The following is a 25,038-nucleotide window of genomic DNA, read 5'->3' as shown; positions in this document are numbered from 1 at the left end:
AAATTTGTAATTAATTTCTTAAAATCTAGTGTCATATATATTTGCACTTAATTTCAACATTTTTTTTTTTAAATATTGACGTATTTTCTCCTCTCATTCTTCTTTTTTCTTCTAAGCTGTGGGAAGTATATGGTGATCGAAGATGTCTACGGACGTTTATTGGTAATAATACTTTTTTTTTAACTGAGCTCTTAATATGCATACAAAGCAAGTGTGTGAAAGGACGTGTTTTAGGTTGGCTTATTGCTTTATCTTGAGAGGATCTGTAAGCAGCCAAGGCAAATGGTGTTCAGTATAATATTGGCAATGAGAACTGAAAAAGGTGCAACTTTTTAGTGAACCTTTGGCATCATTCCAGGATATTTAAGGTAGACATATAACACTTTAAGACCCTTAAAACAAGACATTAGTGTACTGCACTCTTCAGAATTTTATGCAAGACTTCTTTCCAAAGGCAAGATTGTGAAACTGAATTGCTCCATCTTCATACTGAGAACAGCAGCCCCCTGTAGGGAGGGCATCTCATGGCCTGTTACTTCCTCTTTAGCTAGGTGGTCTCCTCTGTGCTGAGCTTCAAGTGCAAACACATGGAATTTTTTCTTATTTTTTTAGGTTCTGGTGCAGTCTTTGTTTATGTAACAGGTGTTTTTTAAAGCAGATGGTTGAAGACAAACTGCACAGCAGACTTTAATGAAGAACAAGAGTAGCTGATTCTTCTTTTAGATGGGAGTATTTCTAGAACACAGTTTGAGTGAATATATGTTGAGTAACAACAACAAAAGAAGTCTTTTTATCTGATATTTCTGATGACAGCAGGGTAGCAAAGAAATGCTCAGAAAAGCTTCTCTCTAAGTAGCCTGCTCTTTCTGAACAGTTTGACTGTTCTTCGCAGAAAGTCCATAACATCAGCCAGGTTTGCTTGCTATTTCAATATATATCAAAAACTTCTTGCAATTTTATAAATATATATACACACATCTATTTATCATTTATGTATATATATGTGTTTTTTATATATTTCACATTTGTTTTTGTATATAGTTTCTGTGCCAGTATTTTAACTAAAGAGAGCTACAATGATCAGCTGAAAGTATTGGGGTGAGGTACAGCAAGATAAACATCAGAAGACCTCATATTTCCAATGATTTTTAGTTGTTTTGTTTCCCATTTTAAATGTTTCTCCTTTAAATGCATCCCAGGTAGTGTTTGTCTCTCCTGTTTTTTTCCCTTAGATGTCAACATTTATTTGTACTTTGTTTATGTGCAATACTGTTGTTTTCTCTCTCCAGTGCTTATATGTGTTTGTGGTCGGTTTTTGCTTGTTTGTGTTAAATTCTCACCAGTCTTCAGGAGTTAAGTCAGGAAGTTCTTTGTCACTTGGATCACTGTGCTAAAATCAGGTTTGCTAGTGCTCAGGAACAATTTCAACAAGCAGTTTCCTTGTTCTCTTTGCCTTACCAAAGATTATAGCAGCTAACCCTGCAAAACGTTTTCCAAAAAAACCTTAATTCTAAGCACAAATTAAAAGTTCATTGTATCTTTTCTGTGTTGTAGGACATGGGAAAGCTGTCCGAGACATCTGTTTCAATAACGCTGGCACTCGATTTCTTAGTGCTGCATATGACCGCTATATTAAACTGTGGGACACTGAAACAGGTAGGCTTGTAGTTGTGCACATTGTGGTTAACTCATAGTAAGGCATATCATCAGTCAGATTGTTTCTAATTACCCTTAATATCTTTTTGTAGTTCAGTGTTCAGGCTTATGTTCAGGATGAACAGTCTTTTTATTCTAAATGTTTTGTTATCTGTAATAATGCAGTTGAGAATACTTTAATACGCTTATTTATTTGAGAAGTCCTTAAAGTATTTGTCATGACGGAACAATTTTTAGATTAAAAAAATTAACAAATCACTTAATTGCATGTTTGCATTTACAGACATAAAAAAAAAGTAATCACACTTTAGACCAAAATTAAATCTGGAAGAACTATTTCACTTGATCTTTCAGCTAACCTCATCTTGAAGAGCATTCTGAATAGGAAAAGATGGTGGAAATTGAGCAGCTGCTATAGGGAGTGGAGGAGATAGGTCTGATGCGTTCACAGAACTGTCTGGGAAATGTTCAGTAACATTCTGCTCCAAGTAGTTTCTTCAGTTAAAAAGATACAGGGTAAATTTTGCCAGTATTCTTTGAAACTAAGGGTGTTTGAAAGGAAGGAAGTTTCCATAATTGAAAAAGACATTAGCTTTCTTGATTAGCATAGCAGTAGCACTAGTCTCATTCAAAGGTCAGTCAGAAAGCAGAAGTCAGATTCTCCAGGCTTGAGTCAGTTTATTAAGTTTATTTGGACATTGTGGAGCTCTTGAAATACAGCAGGCTCCTGGAAGTTACAGATGACCCATTTATGGCTCGGGCTGTGAGAGGAGATTGGGGTTTTTTTTTGTGGTTAGATTACTGTTACCCTTTTTTACACTTAGGAATAAGAAATCCTTGTCCAAGTTCCAAGTTAGAACTCCGATCCTAATCAGGTGATGTTTTGCAAAGGCTCTGGTCAGCTTGCCATGTCTTGACTAGTCCTGATGTCCTTGACTATGTCCTGATAATATGTAAGCTACAGAGCTGTTATGTTGTTTGGAAAGCTGTAGTAATGGTGTGGATGAATGTGTTTGTATGTCTTTATACAGGTGTATGCCTACAAACATGACAGAAGGTAATAACTAAAATGTAGGCTAAATTCTACCCTCTGATTCTCTCAGGGGCTTGAAAAAAGGTATTCTCTGCTGTTAGTGAGATAGAAGTAGAATGAATGTCTATCAATATCTGTAATAAATGAATCAGCCCTTAGAACTTCTGGCTTGACCCAATATGAATGGCTTTGTCTGTTTCAGGACAATGTATTTCAAGATTCACAAACAGGAAGGTTCCTTATTGTGTCAAGTTCAATCCTGATGAAGATAAACAAAATCTCTTTGTTGCAGGAATGTCAGATAAGAAAATTGTGCAGGTATGTCTACTTTATATCTTATTTTCCCCTGATTTCTCTTCATAAACACTCCGCCTACAGCTCAAAAAATTGTTAGTTTTACTTGAATTTTCTTATTCAATTAGAAATTCTGAACCAGTTGAGCATGTATCTTTTTCCTCCTACTTTTTCCTCCTACCTTCAAAGACTGTTACTAGAGGATTTGCTTTCTTGCCTGATATTATTTTAAAGCTTGAAATTATTAAAAAAAAATTAGAAAATCCTGTATCTTACTCTGACTTCTTTAATTGTAGTGGGATATTCGGAGTGGTGAGATTGTGCAGGAATATGATAGACATTTGGGAGCTGTCAACACCATTGTGTTTGTTGATGAAAACAGAAGATTTGTGAGTACATCCGATGACAAAAGTTTAAGAGTCTGGGAATGGTAAGTTAAAAATACTAAATTTTAACATAAAATATATTATGAACAAACTGAGAAGGTAGTGTAATGTTAGAAGTGTATGTAGCAGATAGGATGCTGAAGCATGCAGAGTTATAGCTAGCTGAGCAAGAGCTGAATTTAAATTTCTGCAAGCGCGTATGTGATTATGTGGTAGCTAATCTTTCACAAGAATACAGAACCAGACCATTCTCAGATATCCTTGTTGCTAATTTCTGATAACTGTTGAAGTTGGGCATACTCTCTGCAAATCATGTGTTCTGTTACTCAGTCTAGTATGGGCCTTAGTTCTTAAATATTGTTCTCCAGTGAAAGGAAACATCCATTCCACAATCTACTTTCAGTGCCTTGGAAGTCATTCTTAGCATCTGACAGTGAATTATTGTCCCTACCTTACTGACCTACGCTACTGAAGTATTTGAAAACTACTTTGAAAGTCAGCAGAGTGAAATATCTATTTATGAAAACCTCCTTTTATTGGTGCAACTTCTATATGGGCATCAGGCTGTATTTATTAGCATTAATGATTAGCGATGTATTTTACTGTTGTATATTTCTCAAATCTGTAGAGAAATCATTCTAATCCTAAAAACTAGTTCTTTCCTATCACACTGCTGAATACTAGCCAACCTGTTCTGGCTGAATTCTTGAGGCACTTCATAGATTTCTCTTCCTCCAAAGAAAGCACAGGACTGCCATGTCAGCCTGAAGCATGCTGTGCTCTATTAGCAATCTTTGTTATCTCTCCTTTCCCCAAGGGTATGGGAGCCCATAAATAAGCCTTTTTTAAAAAAGCCTGCTATGTTATGTTGGTGTTTGTAGCTTTTGAATGCTTTGAGCTTTGATATGTACAGAATTAGTTAATATTTGGCCAACATGTAAGATAGCAATCTTGATATAGCTTTGTTTCTCCTTTTCTGGTAGTCTGCTTTTTGGACCGTCACTGATACGGTATGGGTACAATTGATGACAGAGAAATGAAAGTCTTTCCAAGAAAACTCATACTAAACATTTTCAATAGCTTCCAATTTTTAACTTATCTGGGGAGAAAACAAATATCTTTCTGTTTCTGAAACCTTTCCCACGAGGTTCTAGGTCTTGAGACCTGCTTAGGACTTGAAGATTTCTCTAGGACTTCAGACTTCTTTTTGAAATTATTAATTCCACATCTTTAAGTATCCATTTCATTTTGTCATTCACTCATGAAAGCTGTTGCACAATACAGACATTAGTTTGACAGCTCTGTGACTAATCAGTTTCTTCCCAGATTTTTTTAAATTTTTTTTTCACCTAGACGAGAGGCTCCAGTCTGTGGTATTTGAATGTCTCCAAAACCCACAGTGTGTCTGTGATGTGTTGCTGTCTTTGCCAGTAGCAGCATGGTAATGACCAAAGTCTGGGAGCCCAGGCTTAGGCTTATAGGCATGGAGCACTGTCTCCAGATGTGACTCCCGGAGAGCCTCTGTTCAGTTTTTGTAATTAGACCCGTGTTTTTACTGAGCTCCTCAAAGTATTTACAGTATCTTGTCTGCTAAGGAATGTCTCCTCTCTGGTGAGTAGGAGGAGGATGTCACTTGCACAAATCTGTTATTTCCTTGAGATTGGATTGCCCTTCTTCTGTGAGCTTTGTGTTGATGGCTGAAATAAATAGCGAAGTGGGTGGATTTAGTCACTCTGTGTGGAAAAGCAGGAAAGGCAGAAAGGTTCTGGTATGGGAACATCGCAACCTGATTGTTACAGTACCAGAATTTTTTTTTTCTTCTGAAGCAAAAAAAAAAATACGTACTGAGCATCCTGTACACTGAAAAAGGGTTCTCTTGTTCAGATAATAGGGGATTCAACTGTAGACAGTGTTCTGCCACGCAGTCTTTGGGGAATTTTTTGATTTTATATAAAGCAAATGTTGTCTTTCTAGCCATGACTTGAAAAACATTTGTCCACAGCCTGCTGTGATATATGGCAACCAGTCTGCATATTTACATAATTTCAATATCCAGATTTTTATGGTGCATTAAAACTGTTAATATGTTCAGCACATCAGCTTTCCATGTCAAACGATTTCATACCGCACCTCAAATCTTTTTTTTTTCTTAAGTTCACAAGGACAATTGTTACTAAATCTGAGGTGACTTGCTTACTGCGTATTTCAATATATTTCTTCATCTTCAGCACAGTATTTCTTCAGTATCCTACAGAAACAAAGCAGCCTTCAAAGTAATAACGACCTGAATATAGCCTTAAAAGCCAGTAATTAAAGCTGGTCTAATTGCTTGGTTTCAATTGTTCGGATGAATTTTGTAGTGGGTTTTGCAAATACTTTGACTTGTCCAGAGCTGGTAATGGGATGTCATGTCAGACTTCATTACAGTGAGCAGCTTCACCCCTGAGAATGTAAATGTCCTTTCCCCAAGAGTTCAGAGCATGCACATAGGTTTCACGAGGACAAACTTAAAGATGAGGTAGTTTGTTTAGGAGTCCTAACTGGAGTGCTTTAAAATTTGGCTGCTTTGCTTTTCATTTGATTGTATCTTTACAGCAGTGATATTAAAGTTGGCATGGGTGTTATATTCTGTGTTTTCTTTTAGAAATGCAAAATGTTATTTTCTCTTGTGTGCTTCACATGCGTCTGATCCTACTTGGATAAGCAGTGAAATGATTTGGGCAACTGGTCTTGAAAGGTTTTATTTCTTTTTACCTTTGAGTCAGATGCCAACGCAAGAGCAGTACAGCAGTAACTTAGTTCTTATTTTGCCAGGCTTAGGAGGCTTGTCGTGTCTGTAACCTCTCCAGCAGGCCTTTTCTCTCCATATTTCCTTATAAAGATACCTTTGACTCCTGAGGGAGCTTTTCGTGATATACAGTGGGTTGCCTTTCTTAGTGTTTTTTTCTTTTCTTTTTTCTTTATTTTCTGTCAGCCAACAGTTTGTTTTAACGTGGCCTCTGGTAGAATTGCTTTCATCTAGAACTGAGGACAGCAGATGACAGGCGTGCTGAGGGAGTGTGGGGTGTGAGGGGTTGCACAGGATCGGGCCTCGCTGCTGTGATGACTTAGTGTCCTGTTCCGGGCAGGATTTGAAGCTGTTTTGGTATTCCTGCAAAAGAATAAAATGCAATTGAGACCGGGGAGTTTACAGCTGAGTTCAGCTATAAACATTCAGAATTGGTTGGCATCCCACTGGGGGAGATCAGGAGGAAAATGGCATTGTCAGAGAGAATAGAATAAAACTCCTGCTTTCTTTAAGGTTTTGTTTTGTTTTGTTTATTTTTAAAGAAAATGGAGGCAATACAGTATCTTTGTGTTACAGTTTCCTGATTGGAATCAGGATTCTGCTTTGGACTATGGGTCATTTGGTATGGGGTAAACTCACACTATCAGAGGTTATCCTGCAAATGGTTGCACAGCTGGATTTCTCTAGGTGGGCACCCAAAATTTTGAGCTTTTCCACATTCTTCTTTAGACAGCACCGCTATGTTCTCTGTGATTCAGTGGCTTAGTACAGCAGCTCTCTCAAGGCAGCCCTGTGGAATGTCTCCGTGCCTTCCTAAAACACATACTTCTTCCTTTTGCAGGGACATTCCCGTAGACTTCAAGTATATTGCTGAGCCAAGCATGCATTCGATGCCAGCCGTGACTTTGTCTCCAAATGGTAGGTTAACAACTTCACTGCCTTCTTAGGCCCAGCTGACATAGGATGTCTCACTAATTAATTATAGCTCTGTAATTTTGCCTTCTTGTACCCCCCTGCTGCCCATACAACCCCACCTTCCCAAAGACGTGTGCGCCTTTATTCCAAGATCGGACTGAATCTGGATTTTAATTAAAAGTTTTGAGAAGACCAAACATGTCAAAATGAAGGGTTATTACAGGATAGCTGTATCAGTTTAAATTTAGACCTTCCACCAAACAGAGTAAAAGGGCTCTTTCTTTTCATAGGATTACAATGTGTTCTTTGCAATATTTAAAATACTAGGAAAAACAATGTTGGGAATTGACAGGGGCTGCGAAGTACTGAGCAAGCTCAGCAGTCCTTGTGGTGTCACTGATAACGCAAAGACTGTTGTTTTACATGATCCTGCTGATGCTGTTTCTTTGCTCTGAATACAGCACAAATAGCAGTTGCTTAAGAGAAATTCCAAATTATCTCAGTGTTTCTGTATGTTAATGTTTCCCTAGTGTTTATGTTCTTCTGTAACAACCAGACTGCAGGAGGGTAAAGGCTTAGTGCCTCCAGTAATGAGTGAAAAATCCTTCTAATAGGACGAAATCTCTTTTATGTGTGTTGGCCAAAATTAAAGAGCTTTATTGCCAGTGTTACTGAAGCGTTACAGATTTACAGTTAACAGTCTCATTTGCTGAGCAGTGGCTGATCAACGTGTTGTATAGCTAGCGTTTTCAGCCAGCTATCAGCATCAAATTACTGTTCCTTTGCAGTGTAAATCTTTTATTCTTAATGATTCAAGCAGAGCCTTAATATTAAAAGAAGACTCTGGAGAAAGACAGTTAAAATTGAAAATTTTGTGGAAGGAAATTTTTTGTTTCCTTCTGAAGGATGCAGAAGATGGAAACAGACCTTTTAAAAACTAGAAGAGAGTAACATGGTTGGGGTATGCACACTATTTATTTCTTTGGAGGCTGAAGAAAATTATCTAATTCCAAGCTAGTAGCTGGATCAGATTTATGGACAATTCAGCACATTTTTCTGTTATTGTTGTTCAAATAAGACACTAAAGACAGTGAGTTCAGGGCAGAAGTTTGTTGTAAACTGTTCTGTAGTGCATTGCTTTCACTGGATTTTCAGGCAGGAATTAATGCAGTGCCAAGACACGGAGTGAAATGAAGATTAGAAAAGCCTTTTTTTTTTTTTTTTATTTTACTCAAATGTCTTGATTAAATTATATTCCATTCTTGCACAGAGGATTAAATACTCCCAAAAATGTAAGGATTTTGAAACTCCTGAGTCCAGGTGACCATCTTAGAGTATCTGCAAAACAGGTTATCAAATTGGTTACTTGTTTTTTTTTTCCCTTCAAGTGAATTACTTGATTGAGAGTTAGAATATGTGCACCATAAAGCTTACTCAGTAGCTTAAAAATGAATCGATTCATGAGGTTAATGTAACAGGCAAAGCTTTTTTAGAGTTCTGAGTGCATTTTGTAGGAACAGGCTTCCGAAATCCTGTCAAGCATAATTTTCTGCCTTCTGGCAGTTGTAACAGGTGGAAGTTGGGTTGGCCATCTTCCAGACCCTGTGATTCTGTGAAGTAACATCAGCTTCTACTGAGAACCTTGATTACATAATAAAGAGAGGAGAGATTCGGGTTAGATATAAGGAACAAATCTTTTACAGTGAGGGTGGTGTGGCACTGGAACAGGTTGCCCAGAGATGTGGTTGATGCCCCATCCTTGGAGACTTTCAAGGCGAGGCTGGATCAGGCCCTGCGCAACACGATCTAGCTGTGCACGTCCCTGTTCATTGCAGGGGAGTTGGACTAGATGACCTTAAAAAGTCCCTTTCAACTCTAAGGATTCTATGATTGTATAACGAAAACCTGAATTAACACAGTGCAGGAAAAGTTGTGTGTGTCTCAAACTTTCCAGCCAAGACTGTTTTTTCATACATGGCACTCTGTTATCTCCTCTGTTTATTGCATTTTTAGGAAAATGGTTGGCTTGCCAGTCGATGGATAACCAAATTCTGATTTTTGGAGCTCAGAACAGATTCAGATTAAACAAAAAGAAAATCTTCAAAGGTCACATGGTAGCTGGCTACGCTTGTCAAGTGGATTTCTCACCTGATATGAGGTGAGTTTTGTGGGAAAGAGCTTCATCTTAAACTCACGAGCACAGACACCAGATTTCTTTTTGAATCCTCTAAAACATTCATTGATGCACGGCCATCCCATTAACCCAGTAGTCAGACAGAGCTCTCGAAGCCAAGCAGCAGAAATGAAAGTTTGCTCTTCTTGTTTGACTGGACTAAGTTAACTCAACAGTTAAAAAACAGCATCCTCCAGATTCCCCATTCCCTAAAGGTGACTTACGCTGCTGTGCTAAGGCATCCAGAGATTGCCCTTGTTTTGCCCAGCCCTGGTGCAGCACAGACCTCCATCTGCCTGTGTTTGCACACGGTCAGCAGCAGTCTCTGCAGAGCCCTTCAGGCTCTGTTCCCACCATATGCACCTGTCTGGAATGCCTGGGATTCAGACTTGCCTGGTTTTTCCCATTCGCAGGGCTGGTGTGGTGTATCCTCGTTTAGCTGTTCAGAGATCTATCTTTTTCATCCTGTTTCCTTGGTAATATGCCCATATATTTACCACTGTATGTACATAAGCTTTGCATTGCTATAAGAAGTGGAGAATAACCTCGGCAAAACCAGAGGAAAAAGAGAGTGTGTCTGTAACTTGCAGATGAACTGGCACTTTTATCTTTTCCCGATGTATTCTCTTCAGTTGCAGTAACACTGTGCATGGTATAATCACATTGGTTAGCACGTTTACCTCACAGCTGATGCATCACCTTCTGCAGGACTATGTGTGCTACAAAGCACAGCATGAATGCCAGTTCTCTGGCAGAGAAGTTTTCAGGCTGTCAGGTGGGAAACTCCCTGGGTGAAGCTCTATTCCATTCTTCAGTATAAAGTGTTACAATACTGGCAGTCCTTGTACTTAATGCAGCTTTTATTTTAATTCCTTTAACACAGCTATGTGATATCTGGAGATGCAGATGGAAAGCTTAACATCTGGGACTGGAAGACCACAAAACTCTACAGCAGAATAAAAGCACATGATAAAGTCTGCATTGGCGCAGTCTGGCATCCACATGAAACATCTAAAGTCATTACGTGTGGCTGGGATGGTCTCATTAAGCTATGGGACTAAAGAGGCTGCTGCAAGGAGCTGAAGTTGTAAGCCCTGAGATCTGAGGTTGAAGTGAATTCTGCTGTAAGGACAGGTAGACATTTTGTGATAGAGCTGTTCGCAGCTGGCTGTATATATGCTCTGAAAATGGGAAGTCTTCACAATACTTGACTCGGAGGATATTGTTCTAAACGCAACACCTGGGTATGAGAATCTAAAGCGTGCAGCATCCAGCGTTAGTTTGTCCTGTCACTTTCTGTGCAAAATACTCTTGTAAAATAAAATAAATTTAAGAAAAACTATTTTTGTGGCTCTGGCTGTCAGAGGTGTGGGGAGTTAAAGGAGAGAAAACCAGCAATTGTGTCATCTTCTTCCTAAGAAGAAATCTTTGATACCTACTGCAATGGAGCTGGACATAGAGCATTTGTGTATGTTTTTTTGAGGGTATTTTACTCTCCCTAGAATACTTCTACATTTCTAGAACACAAAATCATTTGCTAATGATGTCTGTTAATTCACAGTAGAAATGAAGAACTAATCAGAAGCGCACGGCCTTCAATTAGATTGTATCAACTGAAGCCTGTATCATAAAATCTCGTTTTGTCTGTGTTCAACAACTGCATCATGCTGGTGGCCGAGTGTCATCATTACGAGTCCCCCTCAGTCTCCCTCTAAGGGCTGTGTACCAGGTGTTTTTCTCTTCCCATTCACTGTTAAGTTCCAATAAGCATGACGTAATAAAAAACAAATAGCAACAACAACAACAAACCAACAAAGTGGATCGGTTGTATTATAAGTTCCATGCAGTTTGTGACAATTTACTGTATATACATACCACACTTTTTCCTCCTTAAAAGACTTATTTTTAATAAATCATTTTATAAAGAAACTTCTGCTTATCTTCATTCACTTCTTCCATCCGCCACCTGCCCCTGTGAAATATTTCTTATCATTTGGCATTTTAATTCTCAGTTGAATCAGAATTCGGATGAGCTCATTTTCTTGCCCTGTTCAGACAAAACTAATTTAAGTTGGAAGGAGGGAAAAAAAAATCCTTTTCACACTGTCTGCCCTTCTTTTGAGCCCCTAATGGAAATGAAAGCGTGTAACAAAATTCTCCATTGATCGGTTTTAATTACAGTTTTGAATTACGCTCTGTTGCTTACTATAAGTCAACAGCTGCTCATCAGATAAACAATAGCAAAGGATTAATGGCTATAATTAGAAGAAGGATGGGAGATAAGGCACTTCAGTAGCTGAGATGCTACTCAAGTAGCATCAAGAATCTTGAGTTGTGCGAGAAGGACTTCAAGATTTTTTGTTTTTCAATCTGCTGTTGTGGAAGGACTGATTAACAAGACCATTCTTTCCAAGAGTACTTGTTGAAGTTAGGCCTTTGTGAGTGAACTTACAACTTCATGGATTTTAGACCAGCTGTCTGAAGCTGTGTTTTAAAGTCTTTCCACTGTCCATTCATGCCTTCAACATAGCTGCACCAAATTTGTTTTCCATTTACTTTCCCATCTCGGTAGTCCTGCGTACCAGAAACATGTCACAGTCTGGTATCACAAGAGGAGCATTGGTACCAATTGTATACATTGTCCAGCCTCACACTTGTGTAAGTGCTGGGGCAGGAAACGTGGAAGTGGTAGAACATGGAGAGAAAGGAGGTGGCAAATGTGTCCTGAGGATCATGTAGGGAAAGGAGAGGCTGTTCTTTCTGGGCTGGTAAGGATGTGAGTAGGAGTGAGCTGCTGCCATGGTTCCTGAGCTGGGTGCTGAGCTCTGATGTGCCATATCCGCTGCATAAGGAGAAAATGGGCTGAAATAACTTAGAATGGAACAAAAAAGTTCCATTTTTTTCTTCAAATACATTTCCTGAATGGATATAGAATCACTAAGGTTGGAAAAGACCTCTTAAGATCACCAAGTCTAACCCCAACCCACCCCCACCATGCCCACTAACCATGTCCCTCAGTGCCACACCTCAGTGTTTCTTGAGCACTTCCAGGGACAGTGATTCCACCACCCCCCTGGGCAGACCGTGCCAGTGCCTCACCACTCTGAGGAGTTTTTCCTAATACCCATCCTAAACCTCCCCTGGCACAACCTAAGGCCATTCCCTCATCCTGACGTGCAGCTGTGTGCCTGACCATTAACAGCGTGTAAGCATAGGGATCTGGGGAGGAAAAGAGGAAATAGAGCAGATAAATTGCTTTGAAAAAGTTTTGGATATTGACTTTCCTATCAGAAACATCTTTCCCAAACGCTGAAAAGCATTTAAATGACAGCAGACACAAGTTTTGGCGCCGCAGTTGGTGTTGCATTGCCCCATTCATCACCTACCAGGCAGGACTTGATTGATGTGCATGTGTATGCATGTGTATAAACTCATGTAGTGGTGCCCTGTCTCTTGTCTCTGGGGAAGAAACCCAAGAAGCACTAACTCAATATATTCTGGAGTTGATGAGTTAGGATTAAATGTTTGCAACAAGCCCCAGATCAAAATTCCACTGGAAACGTTCCGATAGATAAACTCCTTTGTCCCTCACTGTTGGTCACCCTGTTAATCCGATGTGGAATTCCTCACATCTGCACTGAAGCCTGCGGGAGGAATTTTTATGAGGATAATTCCTCCTTGCCAGCTTGTAGAGTCACGGATCCAGGGCTGGCGGTGTCAGCGATTTTGCTATGCTTGGAAGAGGCGGTGGGTGTCTGCGTGTCGTGAGGCCAGACTTGTCCTTCCCGCAGCCACCTGGGAAGGGGCTGCTGGCCAGACTGATGAGCTCCAACCATGTTGTTCTCATTGCCTCCCGATTTCATGTTTTGACAGAAATTGGTCAGCTACAAATGTTGGCCAGAATAAGTCTAGACAGACCTCAGGGCCGACAGAGCTGGCAAAGGCCCCAAGCAGCATCCCCGACCACGAAGTGAGTCCAAAAGGGCTCCTTGGGGGCTGGAGCCTCTTGCACTGCCAGGGAGGAATACCTGCAAGTCAGCACGTAGGGCTGCTGTGACAGCACTGCGGTTTTGATCCCTCCATCATGCATCTCTGACTTTAGGAAATGATGTGGCAGTATCTTGACACTTAGTACCAATTACTGTTGCAGCAGGGGTTTGCGGATAAGTGAAGTATTGCCATCATTGCTGGACTTCTGCCTTGGAAATCTGATCGTTCTTCTGGCCTTGTGCCACCTTCCTCCGCGGCTTTTTTCATATGTGAGAGGAGGGAATATCCCACATGTCCTGGCGCAGCTTGCCCGTAGGTGGGAAGGCTGTCTCTCTCGAGGCAGATGGTCCTGGCATCTGTCTCGCACAGAGCTTGTATCAGCCCCCAGGAAGATGGGGCTGCACATTCCTTGCCCTCATTGCAAAGAGCAAACATCTGAATTACTGTGCATCCAGAAGACTCCAAGATTGCCTTGGAATAAGCCAGTTTTTAGCAAAAGGCAGGTGTTCAACACGCCATTTAACAGCGTGGTCTTCAAAGGCTGATTTAAACAGCAAAGCCTTGCCAACCTGACAGCCCAGAAACGCTGTGCACTTTCCTCCTTGCTACCAGCTGGTCCTTACAAAACCTCGCTCCTCCTGGGTAGAAGGGCTCTGTACAGGAAGCAGCCTGTGAGGGGGGCAAGCAGGGCAGGGCGGGAAGGTTTGCTTGCAAGACTTCAAGCAGTTGAGCCTATATACCAAAAAAATTAGCTGACAGGGAGTTTGTTCCTCCAGGGACTACTGAAAGACTTGCTCCTGTAGGCTGGCTTCATTGACATATACTCAAAATTTAAGTTATATTTTGCAGTAAAATAGATCTTTACTGCTGAGCTAGCTGATTAAATTAAAACAACAAAAAAGAAAACCACAAAGCCACGTGCACCATGGCTGTCTGGCAGCACTTGGAGAGAACTGCTTGCAAAAGGGTTCTGTTTGCAGAAGCTCCCTGCAGAGTTTAAAGCTCTTACAAACAAGTTTTGATGATGTTCACCCAAGCGTGGACATGAGGTACCCTGGCAGTCTGACCTCAGAGCCGCTTGTTACCTGGTTACGCCACACAACATACTTAAGATGTTCTAAATGTGGAAGCATCGGACCTTTGCAAGTCCCCATTAACTCACTGTGCTTCGCACCACTGGGAGACTGCTAAAATCAGGTGTTACCGCAGATGTGCTGGGTTTGTCCTTTGGGCTAGGTTCAGTCCTTGGGCTAATCTGAGAGGTGTCAGCACTGAGCTGTGTGCCCTCTGGTTTGGAAAGGAAGAAAACAACACAAACCCTACAGGGAAAAATTTCAGCCCTATGAACCCTGCTGGGCTCCCCGACCACTGACAGCCACACAGACACAACTCTGGGAGCTGCAGAGCCCCCCCAGCACCGTCACCCCACAGCTGCCATTGCTGTAATTCACCACCTCAACACTTCCCCTGTGGCATAAGTGGGGTTTGGTGGAGTTTAAATTCTTGTAAAGCAATGCCAGGGGAAAAAAAACAGAACAACCAACCTGCACTATAGCTGTGCTGTGAGCACAGAACTTACCTTCAGCAAACTGAACATACAATGGTAATCCACTGCACAGAGTAAGGACGCTCACAGTCTGAACATTCTTTGGTCGCTGCAGAGAGAAGTGATGTGGCTCTGAATGTGGGTCAGCTCTGACCTTCCACCATCACTGAAACGTGTTTCTACTGACTGCAATTAAACGTCATGTTGTGTTAACAAGCAGCAAGAAATCAGGAGTGACTTCTTACTGAGTAACCCTGAGGATCCCTTCAAGGGCAAAAGAGCAGCTAATGGACCTCACTGAACCTGGGCTCTGAAGTAACCAGATGGTCTCAGCTGTGAGTAATTCACCAGAGAGAATGAGTGCATTTTCTTCAGGTGCGAGACCGGGTGATGCCTTGCTGGCTGCTGCCAAGAAAAGCCAGACGTGTTCCATTTATGCTTTCTTCGATCTTTCAGAATTGAGAGGTGCTCCTGACGAGGCTGGATATTAGAAAAAATGTCCTCCCAGGAAGAGCAGTGAGGCGTTGAAACAGGCTGCCCAGGGAGGTGGTGGAGTCACCGTCCCTGGAGGCGTTCAAGAAACATGGAGATGTGGCACTGAGGAACACGGTTAGTGGGTATGGGGGAATGGGTTGACCATTGGACTAGGTGATCTTAGTGGTCTTTTCCAACCTTACGGATTCTGCTGCAGAGCTCAGTACAGGGGGATCCTCCTGATGTGTTCCCACCCACCTCTGCAATGCTCCCTGTTCCCCCAGAGCTGCTCCTGGCAGCACAGGGCTCCTGTGAGGAGCCAGCTCCAGCAGCGAGGCTCCAGTGGTGCCAGGTGTGGGCTCCCCTCAGAGAGAGCAGAGGGACAGCACTGAGCTCTGCTCTCTGGTGACAGCAACAGGGCCTGAGGGAACGGCACGGAGCTGTGTCAGGGGAGGGGCAGGTGGGGGTTAGGAAGGGGTTCTTCACCAGAGGATGGTGGGCATGGAACAGGCCCCAAGTGCCAGAGTTCAAGGAGTGCTGGGACAACGCTCTCAGACATAGGGTTTGAATTTTGGGTGGTGCTGTGTGGAGCCAGGGGTTGGGCTCCGTGATCCTTGTGGGTCTCCTCCAAGTTGGGACATTCTGTGATCCCATTCCTTTACACTGCCAGCTCCCACTGCCCACTGCCAGGGGCTGCTCTCTGGGGCCGATGCAGACCGCAGTGTGTGACAACCGCAGTCAGGCAGGCTTTGCCCAGCAGCAGAGCAGCTTGGGGGCAACCACATTCCTTTTACATAAGGCCCAGCCGTTAACAAATAGGAGATGGATTCATTAAGCTTTGCTCCTTTAGGTCAAAGAGGCCAGTAAAAACCAACGGGTGGAAGCACAAGAGCTCAGAAAGGACGGCTGCGCTAACTCTGCTTTAAGAGGTGCTAAGTAGAAAGGCACAGGGCATAAAATGAGAGCTGTTCCCTTTCCCCATAATATCATGTAACTGCCATAGGAATGATAAATGGCTTTTATCTATCCTGCATCTTACATAAGGTTTCTTTGCCACAGTAATTGGAATCTTTTCTTGCAGAAGATATATTTGCTTACGCCTAAGTTGCTCTTGACGCTACTTAGCGCTCCTGAGCAAAGACTGGGTGAGGTTACACTAAATTCTGATCTCAGGTCCCACGATGGACCTCCAGCCCTTTCCTGCAATTTCCATATGCACAGGATTTACATTTCTTCTTCGGGGCAATACATGATGAAAGGTCTGCATCCCCTTCGGAATTTTAACACCTGAAAGAGAACATCATTTGGTTTTTAACCTCTTTATAGTAGTCTATCATTCTGAGTACGCCATCACTCACCAGGAGGAAAAGGCTGCACTCTACAGCTCCAGCCTGTTTTCATGCTTCATTAACAAAGCAGGGCTCGCACCTGGCCTTTTGCCATCCTGTTATTTGAAGAATGGAAGTGCAGCCATTCCCTGATGAGCTGTCTGACCGTTCCAAGAAGCAGTAGCTCAGTTCAGGAGATGTGGCATCCTTGTGCATTTCAATGGCTCTCCTTACAGCCCTGCGTTGTTGCACTTGGCGCACAAGGGGTTGCAGAGTGTGACTGCCACCAAGAAGGCATCTCCTGCTGGTTTTTGGAGGTCATGGCTCTCTTCAGTTACCAGGTCAGGGGTGGCAGTAAGAGGACTGACCCCGTGGGAGCGTTGTGCCCTGCAGCTGGGCTCAGGGAATCCAAGCAAGCAGCAACATGGCATTGATTCCAGCTGCTCTGATCCCAGAGCCTGTGCACACCTCCTGCGCTGCTCCACATAGTGCACAGGCACAGCTGGGAGCACCAGCAGGCCCAGTCTGTTCCCTGCATCCTCCTCCTTCCCTAGCTGAGGTGTTCAGTGCACACAAACCCACGCAGAGATCCCTTAGAATTAAACTCCAGTTCCGAAAATCCCAGCACCACTAAATAAGTGGATGTGCTGGTATTTAAAAGGAAGTAAAAATGAGGTCAGAGAGGCAGTAATTCACTTCACACAGCACAACAAGGCACTGTCAGCAGGGCTGAAAGGCAGCAGATTGAAAGCCAGTGTGCATTTCTTAAAACGGAAAGGGTCTGACATTTACCCACAAGTTAAAATTTCTGTTGTGATTTGGAAGGCTGGTACACATCTGAGTATGTAAGGGCACGGAGATGACTTTCACTGAAGAGATTCAAACCCTCTCCAGTCCCACGAGCCCCGCACCAGCCAGGCCCTCGCTATTGGGGCAGGGGGCTTTGAAGCCTCTTCCAAAGAAGCCCGAGGTCTGTGGCCCCTGTGGCCAACACAGATACTCAAAGCCTGACTCACTCAGGCATTCCGAGCCCTGCAAAGAACAAGAAAGACATGAAAGTGGTGTGATCTTGTATTTCAATGCAAAGTTTAATGTCAAAATTATTCACAAAAAAACCAACAAAGCACCTGCTGTATACTTTTTAGCTCCCTCTCATTGCTTAGCTTCTCAGGGAATGGCCGAGCTGGGTTGCTGGGAGCACCCTGCACCCAACTCGCATGCCAGTGCTCAGAGCCCACATGCAGAGCAGGGCATGTCCCTGTGTCCCCAAGGCCAGAGCCACCGCCTCTGTGAGCATCCGTGCACCCCTGGCAGGGAGAGGCAGGGCCGGGGAGCTCTGTGGCAAGGAGCTCGCAGGCAGCCAGGTGCAGTGCTAGAAAAGGCACTGTGGAACTTCACCTGAACTAAAAACAAGCCAAAAAGACCAGGTTCCACTTTCATCTCTTTTGACAGTGTTTAAAAACAAAAGCCAGTCCATTCCATCAGCAAGCACTGTATACTTATTTGGCAACTTCAGCCAGTGACTCTGAGGTCCTCTTCAATAATGCTACGGGACAGATGGCTCACAGTCACGCATCATAGATTCCTTTCTGCTATTTCCATCTTGTATTCACCCAGCTCAGCATGTAACAGCTACTGGCATTGAAGGCTTCCTTTTTCAGAAACATCTGTGGTTTTGATAAGTCTTTGTAGGTATGGAAAAGCCTGAAGTCCTTCAGCTCCAGTTCCCGGAGCAGACTGTACCAGTACCGCACCACAGTGCTATCGTTGCCACTGACCTCAAAACCAGGCCAGTGGGTGTGCACCTCGAAGACCAGCTGCCCTATCTGCTCAACAACATCCTCAAGGATCAGGTTTTCCAAAATTTTCCACTCCGCGCTCTCCACATCTGCCTTGAGGACATCAATCTGCAATAAAAACATAATTGCTGTGTGAAAATGACAGGCTCTGTAATTATTGTCATAGAATCATTAAGGTTGGAAAAGACCACTAAGATCATCTAGTCTAACCAACCAGCCCACCCCCATCAGTCCACTAACCACGTCCCTCAGTGCCACATCTACGTGTGTCTTGAACACCTCCAGGGACGTTGACTCCACCGCTTCCCTGTGCAGCCCATGCAGTGCCTCACCACTCTTTCTGAGAATAAATTTTTTCGAACATCAGCAAGATCCAGAGCCAGGCTTTCCCAGTTTACAATACACATCATTGCTCTCATGTATTTAAAGATAATATTTCCTATCTAAAGACAATCACATCTCAGAACACACTGGCGTTAACATAGACATGGCGGTACGTGAAGCTTCATGCCTGCCTGTTCACCTCCCTTCTCCTCCTGCCTCCGACACCTGCTCTAAAAACCTTTGTACTTGATGCTGATCCTACAGCCAAAGTGTGTTATTGGCCCTTCACAGCTCTTGTGGCAGCGCTCACCACGCTAAACAAAGAAACTTATGCCTTACTGTTCCTTATTTCTCCACCACAAAAATCCTGTGCCAGAACAAAGTTCATTCATAGTGACTAAATGCGCCACAGTAGAGCAGGGTCCTCATTGCCAGGTGCCATGTGCACACATTGATGGTTCCAGTCCTGAGGATCTGACAGGGCAGTGCATGAGGAGGCAGCAGCTGCACACTGCACACACATGCAAGAGAAGGGCAAAGAGAAATAAAGGCTCTGAGCAGCATAGGTCATGAGCAACCCACTGCCAAGCTGCCGCCGGCAGATCCTGCCTGCAGCATCACGCTGAGCAAGGAGGATGAATTCAAAGGAAAAGCATGCAATGACTGCAGAGATTGATGGGCAGCTCCTCTGAACAGTAAGGGATGTCAGGAAAGATGGCATGGAAGGAGCGCCACATTTTGATTTTAGGCCATTATTTACTTTTGCAGTTGTATATTCAGAAAACCAACTTCTCACAGCTCAACATAAGTGCGGGTTGATGAGCTGAGGGAGATGAGCTGAGGGAGGGGCTGCATCTTCTAACAATAAAAAGAGCACTTCATCAAAATTTCACACCTGGCAAGAAGCAATGTCCTGCAGCGGCGTGCACGAACTGAAGGGCACTCCTCCCTAGGGCAGGGCAGCTGGAACTCCCCGGGGAGCGTGGTTTGCCTGCACTGGTTCCACCTGAGCCGCTGCTTGTGCCCATCTGCTCACTCAGAATGTGTCTAAAGTGAAAACTGGAGACTTTACTTAGAGTCAAGAAGAGCATAAAAGAAAAAAAAAAATTGAAAAATCGGCAGGAATGTTACAAGTCAGCAGGCAGGCCCCATTACAGCTGATGAAGTGCCATTAGCGAGCTGAGGCAGACTCTGAAGAGCCTGGATTTAAGGGCACGATAACACAGCTGTACACAGAAACACCGCTGTTTCGAGAGGCTGCACTTACTGTGCTTCCCTGGGGGACTACCAGGGGACAAGAAGACAGAACTCAGTCCAACCGACTGCTGTTGGCTCCTCCCTAAAGGCACATCAATGTCCTTCAAGAGTCTAATGCCTAGGGAGCGGGGCTGTGAGTAACTCAGCCAACTTTCCACAGGCAACATGCTGCTCAGAGGAAGGCTGCTTTATCCAGACACACTGCTTCTCTCCTTTTTCTTCCCTTATCAAAACCACAATGCCAAAGGATATTGGACAAGAAGTTTTAAGAGTTAAGTGATTTCCAATTCAAATTCAACATGACCTTAGAATTACAGAATCACAAAATTATTAAAGTTGGAAAAGACCACTAAGATCATCTAGTCCAACAGTCAGCCCATCCCCACTTTAAGTCAGTAGGTTGATTTTGTCACTAATGGGGACAATGAAGCAAGGCAAACCCACTATGCAGTGACTCCCAGTCTGCATCAGAACCAGCCCAGTGAGCAACAGGCTGGCACTGGGGCTGGACACAAAACCTAACCTAACCCTAATCTTAGACTGCAAAAGTTAATGACAGTAACTGTGCGAGCTTCCTACACAGCAGGTCTCGCTTCATGGCAAAAGTCCTCCAGCCCACCTGGGCCTGCAGTACGTGCACTGATCACACTTGGATACCCAAAGCTCTGCAGTCTGTGCTCCCCAATGGCTGAAAGGACAGGCCAGGGCAGGCAGAGAAAACCAATGGAAAAGCTTGGTGCCCCCCAACTCCAAGCTCATAACCCAGCAAAGGGAGACAAGAGGAGCCGTGGGGTCCCAAACCCAGACTGCTACATGTGGTCACTTTGACCTCCCCTAGTTCTCCAGGTGGCCAAGTGGAGGCCTCAGCTCTGATCTACTGAGGTGCAGAGTGCTCACAGCCATGCCAGGCCTCAGGGGCTGTGCTCCCACCACCTACTAGGTGGGAGTGTCCCACTAGGGACACAGGTTGACAAGAACTGGGAGATGTTACACGCTTGCGGTTTCTGGTCTCAATGTGCAAGTTGAGGGTTTTCAGCCCTTAAGGGTGCGAGGATTGTGCCCACAAAGTCCTGTGAGACTTCAGCAGGACAAGCTATAAATCAGCTGGAAACAAACTCTTCAGTAAGGTCCATGGTCACATACTGACAGCACACGAAGCTGCAGGGATCTGCTTCTCCAGGGCACATTGTGCCTCCTCTGCACTTACAGATGCAGGGGGCTGGTGGAAAATGACCACGGGATTACGGAATTAAAACCTGTATTGTGGCATATCTGCATGGGGAGGGGAGAAAAAGGTTGCACCGTCAACCTGAGCTCTGGTACTTCCTTGCCCGACTGGAACAAAGAGACCGTCAGCATGCCCACATGTGGGGCAGTGAAATGGCTTCCTGTAGTGCTCCTCTGGGATCACGAGCAAGCTGAATGCAAATAATCCTGCTCGTGAAAGTCAGCAGAGAATTACTTCATGGTTGAGCTCGCTTGTTTCCCTTTATACATTTAAATCAGTTACTTATTTTTCAGATAGCAATGCATGGCTCTACCTGCAATGCAATTTTGAAGGTACTTTTGATCCCACGTGGGTGCAATTGCCATAGGACAGCAACACTTCAGAAGCCACACGTTTCTGTCTCCGATACTTCTGCAACTTTGACAGGCAGATTATTCTAAATTCCTTTGGGGGGTGGGGGGGATGGGAGGAGGTGGAGCTGTGAATACATGTTTCTAAGTATTTGCTTTTGTTTTCCCATGATCTGGCTTTATGGTATGATATCTTTTTTCTCATCGCAGTTTTTCCACTCAGCACCCCCCAGGTTTATTTGCTTTTTCTCTCAAGCCTCTGGGGCTGATCAGCAGGCACCCTGCACACACCATGCTGCGCTCACCAAACTGATCTAAAAAGCAGTTGCTTACCATTGCGGCTGCAGGACAGAGAGAGCTGCCGTGGACTGAAGAGGTCAGAGGGCAATAGGGCACTGACAGGGATGTGCTGGAGGAACACAGCAGAGGCTCTTTGTTGCTCTGGGTGCTGTGCACCATGGGGGGGCCCGGAGGAAGGCTCTGTCTGTACCACGACCTCCTGTGACTCCCTTCAGGACAGTGCCCATTTCATCCCAGTCTCCCTTTTCTGCTGCGGATGGGGTAAAACGAGCATCGAAATAGCTTGTGTCAGAGAATCTGAGCACCTAACAAACACGTCCTGCTAGCACCAAACTTGAGTTTTATGAAGACTGGGCTTCTCAGGAGGTATTTATTTCCCCCCAGCAATAAGAAACGCACTCCTAGTAAGAGAAGCACTGCCACCTCCCAGGCGTGTTGATGCACAGTGCCAGCAAGAGGATTACCACACAAATCCCTAAATGCAGAGCTCCGGCTCACCCAGGAGCACAGCTGGAGACAGCTCTGAGGGGAAACCCAAGGGTACACGCCAGAAAGAGAACAAAGATCTGTGGTGCCTTACGGCATGGGGTGGCCGTCAGCAGCCTGCTGGCTTTGAGCACCATGGCTGGATCCTCTTATCTGCCACAAATGCTCTGTCAAAGACAGAGAGGTTTGCTTGTCATCTTCCAACAGAAATGGGCCCTGGGTCACTGTCAGAAAGAGATTACGTTAGGCTAGCAGCCTTTGGGGTCATACTCCCTCCGCCTACATTTCTCCCCTTTAAAAAAGGGCCAATATCAGACCTCGCAGGAGTGAGCTGTGTACCTCCACGGTGTGAGGTCTTCTCTCCTGCTCAGAGAATGAAACAGCTGGCTCCACTTTTGGCACAGGTGCCAGAAGCAGCCTCCCATAACCCACCGCCACAGGGTTAGGGGATGGGGAGCGAGCAGAAGTGAAGGTGGGGGACAGAAACAAATTACAAGAGGGATTACAAGACATTTGTTCTCCTTCTGTGTTTCAAATGAGCCAGTCTGCCAAAACGTGAGCAATTAGAACTAAGTAGATTATCGCTGAGAAGTAAAAAAATGTGGCTTTTTTTATCACATTTTCTCAATACTTAGCTTCCCTGTAAATATACTGCAGCATTGCACCAGTTACACTTGGGGGAAAAAAAGGCCTTTCCTCATGCACAACCAAGCACACAAAACAGCTGAAAAAGAATGTGTTTTAATTAGTGGAAGTTACCACATATGGTACGATCACTCATTTCTTCTTTTTGGGGTAATGACTTGTTATGACTGTGCATCATTTCCCAAAGTGGAAACCAGAGCTCCGTTGCCCTTCATCATTTCTGAAACAGCAGGGTTAGCGGGATCTCAGCTCCGCGGTGCCCCGTGGGCACATTCGAAGCTCCCCATGGAGCAGAGTCAATTGAGAGCAGCAGCCGAGGAAGCAGTGTGGCCTCATTACTGCCAGCAGCAGCTCAGTATGGGGAAGCAGAGAGCAGAGCAGGGGAGCACAGAAGCACTCCATCCTTCTAAATTGCACCCCCAGACTACGGACCGCACCAGCAAAGAAACAACAGGGTTCCCTTTCACTAAGTGCAATTCTGTATTTTCAGCAGATAAAACTCCAAAGAACGTGTCCTTTGAGCTCCTGAACTGACAGACTGAGCATATTTTCAAGTACCTGTTGAAGGCATTAATGCAAGTTTCTGTACTTGGGTGCCTACATGGTCTTTTGGCTTTTTTACAAACTACAGGGGCAACTGCCCCTGAAAGTAATTCACAAGATACACAGCTCACTGAACAGTTTTCCTTCTCTCCAAATTGGAAAGATATGCATTTGATGTGTGGACCGTTCAATGGACAAAGAACTGGCTGCAGGATCAAGTCCACAGAGTGGTGCTCAATGGCTCAATGTCTGGATAGAGATCAGCGACGAGTGGCATCCCACAGGGGTCAGTGCAGGGACTGATACTCGTTAACACCTTCATCAGTCACATTGACAGTGCGGTCGAGTGAACCCTCAGCAAGTTTGCTGATGACAACAAGCTGTGGGGTGTGGTTGATACACCAGAGGGACAGGATGCCATCCAGAGGGACCTAGACAGGCTTGAGCAGTGGGCCCAGGTGAACCTCATGAGGTTCAAAATATCCAAATGCAAGATCTTGCACCGGGATCAAGGCAACTCTCATTACCAATACAAGCTAGGGGATGAAAGGATTGAGCACCGTCCTGCCAAAAAAAGACCTGGGGGTACTGGTGGATGGGAAGCTGGACACGAGCCAGCAATGTGCCCTCGTGGCCCAGAAAGCCAACCACATCCTGGGCTGCATCACAAGAAGTGCGGCCAGCAGGTCAAGGGTGGTGATCCTGCCCCTCTACTCTGCGCTGGTCAGGCCTCACCTGGAGTACTCTGTCCAGATGTGGAATTCTCAGTACAGGAGAGACACAGACCTGTTGGAGCACGTCCAGAGGAGGGCCACAAAAATGATTCAAGGGATGGAACAGCTCTCCTATGAGGACAGGCTGAGAGAGCTGGGGCTGTTCAGCCTGGAGAGGAGAAGGCTCTGAGGTGACCTGATAGCGGCCTTTCAGTATTTAAAGGGGAGCTACAGGAAAGAAGGGGACAGACTCTTTAGCAGGGTCTGTGGTGACAGAACAAGGGGAATTGGCATCAAGCTCAAAGAGAGTAGATTTAGGTTGGACATAAGGAAAAAGCCTTTTACAGTGAGGGTGGTGAGGCACTGGAACAGGCTACCAGAGATGTGGTTGATGTCCCATCCCTGGAGACTTTCAAGGCAAGGCTGGATCAGGCTCTGGGGGGAACCTGACCTAGCAGAGATGTCCCTATTCATTGCAGGGGAGCTGGACTACGATGGCCTTCAAAGGTCCCTTCCAACTCTAAGGATTCTGTGATTCTAGGAACAACTGCAGGGAGTGAAGCTGAGCTTTGTGGCTCTGCCCTCACTACTCCTCTGCAGCCTTGGCAGTTATAGAGAAGTATTTTCTCCCTAGTCTCAGTGATGCACCTCCATGAAATTGCTGCAAAGCAGGGGCAGGACATTAACAGACACTTTATATTTACTGCATAAACTGAAATCCACCTTGAGGATTGTTACATTTCAAAACCATGTAACAAAAACATAATTAACTTTCTCTGGTGGCCAGTTGTCAATACAGCAAAGCTTGCT

At 44.3% G+C, this 25,038-nt stretch overlaps 2 protein-coding genes and 1 long non-coding RNA gene across 3 annotated transcripts in view; 1 reads left to right on the top strand and 2 right to left on the bottom strand.

Moving 5' to 3' along the window:
* Positions 1–10,587, top strand: part of CDC40 (cell division cycle 40) — a 36,497-nt gene extending 25,910 nt beyond the window's left edge. Inside the window, exons 9-15 of the mRNA XM_021391436.1 lie at positions 117–162; positions 1,555–1,656; positions 2,892–3,007; positions 3,280–3,413; positions 6,999–7,075; positions 9,086–9,230; positions 10,129–10,587. Coding sequence (XP_021247111.1) covers positions 117–162; positions 1,555–1,656; positions 2,892–3,007; positions 3,280–3,413; positions 6,999–7,075; positions 9,086–9,230; positions 10,129–10,306 — 798 coding nt within the window. The 3' untranslated portion in view covers positions 10,307–10,587. The remainder of the gene's footprint in view (positions 1–116; positions 163–1,554; positions 1,657–2,891; positions 3,008–3,279; positions 3,414–6,998; positions 7,076–9,085; positions 9,231–10,128) is intronic.
* Positions 11,052–14,903, bottom strand: LOC110396105. Its single transcript, XR_002436786.1, has 2 exons — positions 14,815–14,903; positions 11,052–12,087 (listed from the first exon to the last, which is right to left on the bottom strand). It is a non-coding gene; the product is annotated as an uncharacterized LOC110396105 (long non-coding RNA).
* METTL24 (methyltransferase like 24) overlaps positions 17,651–25,038 on the bottom strand; it is a 44,635-nt gene continuing 37,247 nt past the window's right edge. Inside the window, exon 5 of the mRNA XM_021392033.1 lies at positions 17,651–18,490. Coding sequence (XP_021247708.1) covers positions 18,176–18,490 — 315 coding nt within the window. The 3' untranslated portion in view covers positions 17,651–18,175. The remainder of the gene's footprint in view (positions 18,491–25,038) is intronic.

Source organism: Numida meleagris, chromosome 3 (genome assembly GCF_002078875.1).
Source record: "Numida meleagris isolate 19003 breed g44 Domestic line chromosome 3, NumMel1.0, whole genome shotgun sequence".
Lineage (NCBI taxonomy): Eukaryota > Metazoa > Chordata > Aves > Galliformes > Numididae > Numida > Numida meleagris.
Note: the sequence above shows the minus strand (reverse complement) of the source record. Positions and strands in the feature narration are given on the sequence as shown.